Source organism: Aphis gossypii, chromosome X (assembly GCF_020184175.1).
Source record: "Aphis gossypii isolate Hap1 chromosome X, ASM2018417v2, whole genome shotgun sequence".
In the NCBI taxonomy this organism is placed as follows: Eukaryota; Metazoa; Arthropoda; class Insecta; order Hemiptera; family Aphididae; genus Aphis; species Aphis gossypii.
This window is the reverse complement of record NC_065533.1, coordinates 56689546-56701964: the sequence shown is the minus strand read 5'-3', so window position 1 is coordinate 56701964 and position 12419 is coordinate 56689546. Positions and strand designations below refer to the sequence as shown.

General features: G+C 25.0%; 1 protein-coding gene across 8 annotated transcripts in view; it reads right to left on the bottom strand.

Annotated features, from left to right (window-relative positions):
- Window positions 1-12419, bottom strand: part of LOC114127025 (piezo-type mechanosensitive ion channel component-like) — a 36857-nt gene that overhangs the window by 3419 nt on the left and 21019 nt on the right. For 7 of the 8 annotated variants that reach the window (XM_027991108.2, XM_027991109.2, XM_027991110.2 and 4 more), the window contains 18 exons: window positions 12207-12372; window positions 11926-12111; window positions 11677-11852; window positions 11418-11571; window positions 11027-11190; window positions 9984-10334; window positions 3413-3549; window positions 3265-3317; window positions 2829-2854; window positions 2584-2759; window positions 2425-2513; window positions 1560-1821; window positions 1330-1496; window positions 959-1252; window positions 749-896; window positions 462-673; window positions 246-404; window positions 55-181 (listed from right to left, as the gene is read on the bottom strand). In XM_027991108.2, coding sequence (XP_027846909.2) covers window positions 55-181; window positions 246-404; window positions 462-673; window positions 749-896; window positions 959-1252; window positions 1330-1496; window positions 1560-1821; window positions 2425-2513; window positions 2584-2759; window positions 2829-2854; window positions 3265-3317; window positions 3413-3549; window positions 9984-10334; window positions 11027-11190; window positions 11418-11571; window positions 11677-11852; window positions 11926-12111; window positions 12207-12372 — 3047 coding nt within the window. The remainder of the gene's footprint in view (window positions 1-54; window positions 182-245; window positions 405-461; window positions 674-748; window positions 897-958; window positions 1253-1329; window positions 1497-1559; window positions 1822-2424; window positions 2514-2583; window positions 2760-2828; window positions 2855-3264; window positions 3318-3412; window positions 3550-9983; window positions 10335-11026; window positions 11191-11417; window positions 11572-11676; window positions 11853-11925; window positions 12112-12206; window positions 12373-12419) is intronic. The other variant, XM_027991112.2, reaches the window with a different exon arrangement.

The window sequence follows — 12419 nt, the reverse complement described above, 5'->3', positions numbered from 1 at the left end:
TATAAAAAATAAAAGTTAATAGATTGTTTATAATTATAATTCATATAATAATACTTTTAGTTGGAAAATATGTGCAAAAATGTCCTCCATTTTAAGCCAATCTGGTAATGTCATTGATGTTTCAGTCCATACCCAGTCCATTATTGTTCTCAGTTCAAATACAAATGGGCATAACATAAAACTTTAAACAATCAAAATAATAAATATCAAGGAAACTGTAATATTTAATTATATTATGAACTTACAGTTTGAATAAAATCATGTTAATATAATTGTAATTTTTACATAGAACGTTCCCTAGAATTCTTGTTGGATATCCACTTCTAATTTGATATGCAGACAGTAACAAGTAAAAACATTTTACCATATACCAAAGTTGAGGTGGAAGTACAGCATTAAATTGTCTGGATAACAAAATTAAAATGTGAAAATGTTGATAAACATTGTCATATTAGTTTTACCTTTCCGTAACTCCGGGTAATATGAAAAACATCCATATATGAGAACCAATTATTAATACAAACTGGAATAGTATCTTTCCCAAGATATACTTTCTTAAATAAAGCAACCGATCAACAGTAATTAACGCAAATTGAAGAGTTAACATAATTAGAAATGGAACAGGTACTTTATTTTCTTCAAAATATTGAGACACACCACCATCACTTTGAGACTGTTAATATAAACACAACTAAATTAGTATATAATTAAAATAAATTTGATTTAATTTTAAATGAAAATTATGTACCCCAAAAGCTGAGAATCCAAAAACAACAACAAATATATTGAAAAAATCACACAAAAACATATAAGTATAAACATCAGCGTTGACTCTTGAACTTGAGTCTATTAATTGTTCGAAGAAAGACACTAAAGGACTACAATGTTTTTTGAGACTAAAAATAAAATAAACATTATAATAAATAATTTTAAATATATATATAATGTTTATACTTACGACAATGGCATTATTTCTAAGAGATTGTCAGTCTCTACTGAGTTTGATTTATCAAATGATTGTTCATATGATTTTTGTATTAATTGTACATCCTTGTTACTAGATTGCAAGAATTCTGGAGCCAACACAACAGTTGTTTGTTCAGTACTTGGATCGTTGTCTACAGATCCTTGATAACCCTCAGAGCCCATTGAACATCGAGTGTCGATTGTGTCAAACAAAGATATTTGGTTAATAGGTGTTCCTTTAAATGACAGTGAACTTTTCCAAAGTCCCAACGATTTTAACATAGTTCTAAAATAATAATTTACATTTATTGTGCATAATTTTTGAGGATTATTTTGTTAGATATGTAATTATAATATTATTACCGGTGGAAGAACAAAACAAGTAGTAAGAATAAATCATATGTGGCATAATTTGGTTTCTTCTCAATACCAATAATTCTTGGTAGGAAGAATGGCATGTTGTCAGTAACAACTTGTTGATTCCACGGGATCATATCAAATTGGAACATGCATTTAATGACAACAATTACCTAATTAAAATATAAAATTATGTTACAATATGAAAACATTTTAATTTTTGTATTTAAAATTACTTCAGTGTATGCGATAAGAGTGACCCAAAAATTCTTTGTTGGCCTAGGAACAGTGAGTGTACCCCAAAGAAAAACCATCAATGGCAGTGGCAAACTTAAAATGGTAGCAGATTTAATCTGATGTAAGAAAATCATAAAATAACACACCAAATCAGAGTGGGATATGATTGCAAACCAAAGAGCCAGGATAAGACGCATAAGCTGAGGCTGATTGGAAGCATTTAATTCTTGTTGTTCTTCTAGTTCTTCTAACTTTTCAGCACTAAAAATAGTAAATATAAACCAAACATTAATACTTATGGTTTGAATTTTTAAGTCTTAGTATTGGTGGAAAACGTTATAAAGTCAATTTTTAGTTGTAATATAGAGATGTGTTATAATTTATAATAATTGTGTATTAATATAAAAATGATAATTTTATAAATAGTATACAACTAAATACTATGATAAGTCTTATTTAAGTTTTGCTATCAACTATTGTAACTTGATTTCAGAATAATATATTTTTTATCCATTATAATATTTATAGGAAATAAAACATATTTGTTTCTAAACAAAATGAAGACATGTTATTGTCACAAATCAACTAAATTAAGTTAAAATATACTTTTTTTTTAACCTAATAAAAATCAATAAATTTTATTAGGCTACATTAATGTTTGATATCTATAACATTATATTATAAATATATTTTTATTTATGTTGTCAGTAATAAAAAAATGTATAGGTCCTAAAATATTAAATAACATTTTTCTAATAAATGATTTTTTTTTTTTTTAAATAGAGTATTATTTTGAACAATTGAGAATGTTATTCTAAAACTTAGGTAATTATATGAGACCTACTACAGAGTTGCATTAGTTACCTTAATGTTACACTTTTACCAACAAATGGCATAGGCTGCCAAATCATTGATGAACCTGTTCTTAGACCAATTCCAAATCCACGATTTTGCTGAAATATATTATGTTATGTTAAAGAATCAATGGTATAATTATTAATGTAAATTTTAATGATTTAGTACTTTTAATGTTTTCTTTTCAACTGCTAGTGTCCTGATAACATATCTATAATCTCGAGAAATTTTATTTAATTTCCTTGTCAATGTTTTTGTTGAACTATTGACAAAAGTCATGAACAGATTAATATTCTCTCTAATTTTCTTACTGAATGATTTCAACTTATCTCCATCTTGAGTGTCTAAAATTGTTTAACATACATTATGTATACTTCTACTATTACATTTATTTAATTAATAAAATAACATACCTTCTCTTAAATCCTCACCATCACCCCTAAAACAAAAACCAAAATAATATTAAATCGCCATTTTAAAAATGAAATTATTTACTTATAAGTTATGGAAAAGGTGTATCAGTTTTTGATTTAAGTAAAATTTTACTTAAAAATGTAATTGGTTGTTACACCATTATAGTCATTAAAATAATCAAAATCAATATATGTAGAAACATAATGAATATTTTGAAGGTAAGCAATTATTACAATTTAACAATTTACATTGAGAAAAGTTGCTTTAATAATATTGAGTTTAGATTAAATAAAAGTAAATAGATATTAAATTGTTCTATAAACTCAAAAAATAAAATTAAAATAAAACAGATCATTGTTCTACCAAGCTTGAAAATATTTTCATTATGCTATTTAGCTACATATAAATAATAAAATATCAGTAATTGGTAATTACATGGCTAGTTTACTTGTTTCACCAACAATTGACTTATCCATTTCTTTCTTTTTCTAAAAATAATAAAATAAAATAAAATATTAAAGACTGAAAATTTAAAAGTATTTTAATTCAATTAATTAATGTTATTAATAATATGATACATTACCTTAAACACAAATTGGTCTGTATCAGTTTTGTCTGAATCTTCCAGTGAATCATCACTTAATTCATTATCTTTTTCTACAATTGAATCTAATTCATCATCAAATTCATCAAACATGTAATAATCACCTGAACGAATAGCTGTAAATAATCAAAAAACCTTTTAGTAAAAGCATTAAATAATATAATAAATAACATACAGTAGAACTATAAGATCAACTTTGAATAATGAGTATTTATACAACTTGTAATATATATAAGTTGTAAATGCAGTATCGTGAGATTTTAATTTGTTTTTAATTGTTTCATTTTATAGTTATCAAAGTTCTACTGTAAGATTAATGGATATGTACAAAAATAATAAAATTATGATTAAAAATAAATGTAAATATTGTGCATAAAAATAATAATATTTTTTTCCAAAAACAAACACTCCATGCTTAATTGTTGTTGATTTATTAATTTATAAAATACAAAAATATAAAAATATCTTACTATATTTATTATAGAAGTTATAAGAACACAACTAAGCCATATTTATTTAATAGTGAGTTTTATATAGATTTAAGTGATTTAAGTTTGTTTTGTTTCTACCAATAAATAAATTCAAATTTATTATTAATTGCATTTGATTAAAAATTGGTAAATTAATTTCTTTAATATTATTAAAAACTCACTTAAATCTAATTTGAAATATTACTACTAAATTAGTAAAATGGTGTGCTGTGTTAAAAATATTCTAAAATCCATGTGCACAAATTGTTTTTGAAAATTGAATAAATTTAATTAAATTCAATCACATAAGTAATTGGTAAATAATTAATACATAAAAATAATAGAATGTACATAGGAACCTCAAACAATAAATTTAAAGAATTAGAAAAAAATGTACGATTATGAAAGTATTTTTTTTGATAATAGAAACATTAACATAAAGTCAATACTAATAATACCCAAGTCTAAAATAAAATGGATAGGGTAAATATTTGTAGCAAATATAGTTGCTACACAAAAATTTTAGATTTGTGAATAATAAATACTTAAGTGTATTAATATTTAGGTAATACCTAGTATATATGATAAAATGTAAAACAAAGTTTCTGATCATCATAATTTAAACCCAAAGTCAAAAATTAAAATATAACATAATAACAAATAAAAATTATTTAAAATTAAGAGGATAAATAATTACTGAATTAAATTTCTTAGGATAATTATAATACAAATAATAAAAAAAAAATAATAATTATGTTATAATACATTTTTTTTACAAAAATAAATAATCAATACAACTTATACACAAATAATGTATACAAATACCTGTATAGAATGAATAATATTGAAAACTAACATACTAAGTCATTAGTAAGAAAAATCATAGTTTATTGTTAAAGAGACATTGATTTATTGACTGGATTAAATCACAGATGACCAATTTATTTCAAAAAAATACCATTTGGCTAGGTCTAAGCACAATGTGTAACAACCTAATGATAATATTGAGAACTACAAATAAAAATATCTGGTTAGGTCTAATAATTTAGAACTTATATGAGACCCGGGACTTGACTTTACTAGAACTAAATTAATAATTTTGAAAATTCAAACAATTTTTAAAGCTACTATAATACAAATTTAAAAAGGTAGGTTAGAATATGTAATATTGTACTGATATACTATAATATGCCTACTTATACATTAAATATCAAGTAGGACATTATTATGGATGTGTTAAATTTGAAAACATTGATATATCATTGTATATGAGAAACGATTATGAGCGCAGACTTTTTCAGTGTCAGACTATACTAAGTATACTTCATATATTTTTTGATTTATCTATAAGTCATTTAGTTTACTTTCAAAATTGTAGTAGATTGGTATAATTTTGACTGAAAGTATTACATTTATTATATTATTAGTATTTAGTTATTCTTAGGGAACATATTTTATAGTAAATACATATTTTTATTGGATTGAGATATTTTTAATTATATAAAAAATGTAAGTATAATTTAGATCATAATTAAAATAAGTCTAATTTTTTTTTACATAATTGGTATATAAGTACAATAAGTACATATTTTTTAAATATTAAATTAATTTTTTGTTTTTTTCTGATTTTTACACCAATTTTTGATACAACAAACATTATAATATGCTCTATCAAAATGCCAACTAAATTCCATATTATATTAATATCAATATGCCGCTATTAAATATGCTGTCGTTAAATCATTTTTTTTTTTTTGTACAATAAAACAACTAAAAATGCAAAATATGTCCTATAAGTTTGAAAGCTTATGCATTGTTGAAAAAGTACAAAATAAATTGGAAAAAGTACAAGGAATCATAGAAAATGTAGTTGGAGAAAATTTGAATATGTGTTTGGAAAAAATCATGGACTTAAAAATATGAAAATAATTAGAATCATAGGAATAAATTTAACAGAATTGCTAGACATTAAACTCACATAGTTAATAACTATAAAACTCATACAGTTAATAGTATGAAGTATGTTTCTATTATCCCTATTATATCAGTAAATGTGGAACATTAGTTCAGAAAGTACAAAAAGATTTTGCGACCAAATTGTCACCACTTTACACTTAAAAATCTAAAAGCATAATATGTAATTTCACATTTTTTCTAGAATTAATAAAATACATACTTATTACTTAATTATAAGAAATATATAAAAATAAGCTTTTATTCATAAACAGGGCCAGTTCTAGATACGATGAATGGTACAAGGCACCAAAATCATATGACATATGAGAGATATCATTGTGTCAACATTAGAATATAATCAGAGGGACTGGTCCAAAATAAAATTCTAATGAATTCTTACGTTTTTTTTTTTTGTGTATTTCATACATACAAATTAATACCTAATACTAAGATTTTAGATAAACTTAATTGTTTGGTTATAAATATAATAACATTATACATGCTGTTTATCCAATTTTATGATTTATAAGCTCCATTTCTATAGCAAGAGTATTATAATTTTATTTATTCTTTAAGAAGGTAAAGAAATAGATTATTTTATGTAGTATTTTAATACATATAAATCCATATTTGGAGTAGTAGTTTTTGAGTTATAAGTATTTAAAGTTTTGGTGAGTGGAATGGAATGGAAATACCTCGCAAAATGTTGGTCTACTATTCTGCTCATAAAAACTTTAAATACTTTTAAGTCATAATTCATACAAAATACTTATGTAATAAAATAATTTGACAACAATTTGTTTCAGAATATGAAATACAAATGTAAGTTATGATTTAAAAAAGTTAAAAAGTTAAAAACATATATAATAGTAAATAATATATTATTTATTTTGACTGGAAATTATATAAAATAAATATTTTCAAAAACGTTAAAAGATTTGTAAACAATGTATGTTCATTAAAAGAACCACCCAGTAAAGTCGTTAACTCACAAGTTTAGAAATCAAAATTAAATTATAAAAATACCTAAAGATGTTACAAATAAAATAAGATGGTTAGATCATGTAAATTACTAAGTAATTATAGTTTTATATAAAATAATTAATATACTTGGAAGAATATTTTCTTTTCATAAATTATTAGTGCAATAAATAGTGTGTAATGAATGTATTTATCAAAAACTACATGAAATAAAAATGATTTTTTATAAATTTATTAAGATTGATATACTTGATGCTGTTAAAAAGTTAGATGAAAAATTATGAATTGATATTAAAAATCAAAATGGTAGAGATACAGATATCTAATTAAGTCACATTTGTAGTTACTAGTGGTTTAGTGAACACAATAAGAGAGCTAACTCATGTTAGTGCTAGTTTATGACTTATTAGTGTTAAAGCACATCACATATTCTATCTGTCTGTGAAAGTACATAATAATTACGAACCATAGACTTCAAATATCAGCTAACAGCGCATCTATATTTCATCTGAAGTTGATTTGGTTTATTTTTATTATTATCTCCAGTTGTATACAATACAATAAGCTGAAATTTGATTCAAAACGAAAATCATCAATAAAAAAGCACGAAAAAAATATTTTTTAAAAATACCATAATTTTTGTGAGCGACGAGCATACTACTAAAAACTGAGCTGTTTAATGAATGAAACAGTTTTTTTTTAAATTTAATTTAATTATAATTACTAATTAGTAATACATAAATGGTGTTAATGTATAATGATGTAAATAATATGTGTATATTACCGTCAATGAACAGAATTAATAAGCATTACACAGACAGAAATAAATTCATGTAAACAAATGTTTTTGCGGTCTTAAAATAATTATCACGCTTGAAGGTGGTAAAAAAATTAATTTAGGTAGTGTGCAGAGTACAATAGGTAGCACATAAAGGTTCAAAAGAGGTCAACGCAATATTAATTTATTTTATACTTATTATAATTTATTTATAATTATTATGTATAATTAATGAAAATAAATGAAATCAATCAGAATTTTTAATTACCTATAAATGGCAAGAATGCCTTATCAAACTTCAAATAAAATACATAAAATAATAAAAGTTATATTATTTATTTAATATGGATTAATTTACCATGATTAGCGAACTATACGAATGCGATAGTCTAAATAAATTTGGCATTGCAATTTTATTGCCTAGGAATTGAAGAATAAAAATTGAGATTTATCATTGACGATAAAATAATAAATATTCTAACACATATGATATCGCTGTAGCTGGTAGATTCATAGTAAATTTTTTAACTACAGGCAACAGGCGTAATGCGTAAACATAATTATTTAAAAAAACATAGATTCCTGTGATAATACTCGTAAATAATATTATAAGTTATAGCACTGCAGCTAAAATAGATAATCATATTATATAACTATCTAACACATGAAAATAGTGGAATCAAATCAAAACAGACGACAGTACCGTATTACCGTATTAAAGTAATATTATTATATGAATAAGTATTATAATATGAACACAATCGTCACAATCACACCAGTCGTATAATACTGAGACGAAACGAACAATACCAACATTTTTTAATGCTAGTCATACCTAACATAATAACAAAATATAATATTAAGACATTTCAAGCCGAAAAAAATATATACAGCTCTATATACAACGATATGCGGTCTCGAGAAAAGAGCTCGCATACCGACTTTATATATTTATAGAAATATATTGTGTACCTATAAATTATATACATAATATTATATATAATATATCAAGGCCGTATCCAGAATTTTTCTGGGAAGGGGATCTAAAACCTGCTTAATGTATATTGAATATTTACTAAACTAAGGTTTTTAAATTTAGTTTAAAAAAGGTTAGGTTAGGTTAGGTTATAGGTAATAAAGATGTATTAAATTTGAATCCAATGATATGTATCATTGTATACAAAAAAGGATTCTGAACGAAGATGATTTGTCGGCCTAGGATATATTTTCCATTGAGTGGGTGAAAAGGGTGGTTTATGTTTTAATGACCTGAATACCCCAAAATTTAAGTTATTTTATAATTATTGTAAGCCAAATTTATAGAAAATTTCGTATTAAATTTTCAACTCTTAGCTACTCACATAAATTTTTTTATAAATTTTAACTATATAAAGTAGTTAGAAAATATTCATGATTTTGAGGACTTTTTTGTCAATATTTTAACTTTAATCGCTTAAATCGAAAATTTCAGTTATCTACAAATAACACAAAAAAAGCCAAAATATTTTGAAAATTTAACTGTATATACCTAGACAACACTAATATATAAACATTTGGTGAAAATTTGAAGTATTTACAGTGATTCGTTATTGAGATCTAACCATACAAAAAAATCGACTTTATCAAAAACTCTTTTTGCGTACAAATTCTCGTTTATCCTTCTCTCTTTTTTGTTTTCTCCAATGTTTTTGAAAACCATTGGAAAATTTTTACTTTTAACCTTTATAATGCACCGAAGATATTCACTTCCCCCCAAGTTTGAAATTGAAGCATTATTTTTACAAGTTATGCTGTAGGTATACAGACACACAAATAAAAAAAAAACATTATTGTAAAATCAATACATTCATCACATCGTTCAGAATAAGATTCAATAATAATTAACGTATTCATCGCAGTCTGGCGGACGATGGTTGATATATTGTTATACCTAATAATATTTTTAATTTACAAAAATTTTATAATATTGTTGTCGACGACCGGCATCAATAGCGGTCGTCATCAATCCATAACAATCTATTATCGGACGCTATAATAATATTTTCAAATGATATGAACGATCATTGGTAAATTTAGTACATTGAAGTTTTAGCCAATTTTGACTAAAAATATTTATGTATATATTAAATATCACTAAATAAACAATTATTTTAAACATTTGTTAAGCTATTTAAAAAATGTCAAAAGGGGTTCAGACTCCTTGGACACCCCTCCCACACATACGGCTTTGATACATATTACACATGTATATTTTATTTCATATTTTTATATATATATAATATATACATTACATAAGTAGTATGTATATAATATAACGTTTGTGGTATGTGCAAGCAACACGCATTAGCAGAAAACGGGTACAAACAAGTATGATGAGACGTCGCCGAAGCCGACCGCTTGCGCGGGTACCAGGTGGACGGTACGCCCAACGAGGACTGCCGTCGGTGTTGCGCGATCGTCGGAGGTGGCGAGAACACGCCACTATAAATGGCGCTCTCGTCGAACGACAGCGGTCGCCGGTGCGCAGTGCTGCTGAACGACATTCGCTGCGGGTCCAGGTAACCGTCCAGCGACACGGTCAGAACGGTGGACGTGGGCGTCGGCGGTTGCAAGTACGACAACGTGGGCGGTTCGTCTTCGAGCGGCGTGTGAAAACTTTGAACGATCGAACTCCCAGACAGATCGCGGGCCAGCGGGGCGAACGCGGTTTCCTCGGCTGTTCGAGGCATCGTGAAGTGCGTTGTATTTTTTTTTTTTTGTTAGTTTTGTTAGATTTCCCGCGGGTAGATAAGCAGCGAAAAAATACACACAACGATTTTACATTATAATATAGTATAAGATTACAGATTCGTGTAAATTACGTGTGTATTAAAAATCAAACCAATATCAGATATGAGTGAACCAAGAAAAGATGTCAAATTTATCGTTTTCATAATTATTATAAAAATTAAGTTCATATTTTAATCCTAGCTATGTATTATGATATTATACTAGACAATTTTTTTTTATTAAAACAAATTATGTAAAATATAACCTGTCAAATATCCATTACATCTGTTCATATACCTTTTTTTTTTTTTTGCTTTTTCCAATTTAATTGATACACTAACACAATATATATGGTATTTTTAATAAAAATATCAATACTTCAATGGATATAGTTCAGTTCACTTTTAAAAAATCATTCCATGTATACATTAAACATAATAATATCATGCTTTTAATATAAAGGATTAATAATTGTCCTGTAGCGCTATTATAATATTTTCATAAAATTATATTCACGCTTACAATTTGATACATACACAACATTCAATTTATCAGAGTAATATATATTAATATCTATTTAGATAGATAAGTTCAAATCTAAATTAAGTTAATTTGATTTTAGTAAATGCATCAATATACCTTTTTCGTGAGATTCTGGTTCCTTGATTCCAAAACCTTGAATTTTCTTTTGAGTAGCTTTGATTCGATCCATTTTTGATTTGATTTTTTCTAAGACCTTTCGTTCTGATTCGTGCTGTTCTTGGATTCGTTTTTGTGAAAGCTCTTGAATTAATTCAGCACCTCTAATAATTTTAAAGTTTTGTTTTTAAAAAAAAAAAATGAAATTTTATAATATTTCATATAATTAATATTATTTTTAAACCTCGTTGAAATGTTTTTAAAATTAATCAAGTTTTTAATTTTTTAATAAAAATTGAAATTTATAATTTATTTGATAAATAATATTATATAATAATTTATGGATATTTATATTTTGTAATAATAACAAACAATACTAAATAGTCATTACCTGGAGGCTAATATAGCCATTGCTTTTGTTTCATCCACGATTCTAAAGAAATAATGACTATTGAAAAGACGTCTTTGAAAGATTAAAAATCCAAAACATAAAATATCCCATGCTAAACCAACATGTTCAATAGGTATCTCACAATCATCGTTGTCTGGAAAAATATTTTTGAATTAATTTTCTATTTAAATTTAATTTATATATCAAAATTTCAAAAGAAACTAATACATGTTTAATGAAATAAAAAAACTTTAAATACCTGATGATGTTATAGCTGGATGGTTAGTAGAAAACTTTTGTATACAAGAAATACCAAATAGTTGTATCATCCAACAAGCTTTCATTTTCATGTAATCCATAAAAATACAACCAGGTATTTGGAGTATAGCTTTCAAAGTAATAACAGTTATATTGTACAGTATTAACTTATTCCACCTGTTTGAAAATTGTTGTTTAGTTAAAATAAAAATTATAAAATTATAGTTTTAAAACATTATATATACAGTACCATTTTAGAATAACATTTACTGGTCGAAGATAATAATCATTGCCTTGCCATAAAAATATAAATGAACCTATTAAATATCCAAGAGAAAATAGATTAACTCTATTGGTACCAGCCAAAAATACAATGGCTAATGTGAACCAAATAAATCCAATGAGAACAATGCGTTTTAATATATCAAGCCATGATCTAACAAAAACATTTATAAACTTATTAGAATTATCCATAGGTAAAATGACATAAAATATTGAAAATTTTTTAATGTTTTATTATGTTAAAATTACCTTATATGAGATACAAAGTCAGGCACTGGATTTATAAAACTGGGTTTTTCAGCTTCTTCAATAATTGAACGATTTGTTCCTCCTGGATATTCCACATCTATATGTCTTCTTTCTATTTTGAAGACAATAGATTGACGAGACACAAACAATAATACAATAAAATCACCTTCAAAATACATAACATTTTTTTATTAAAATGATATATATTATATT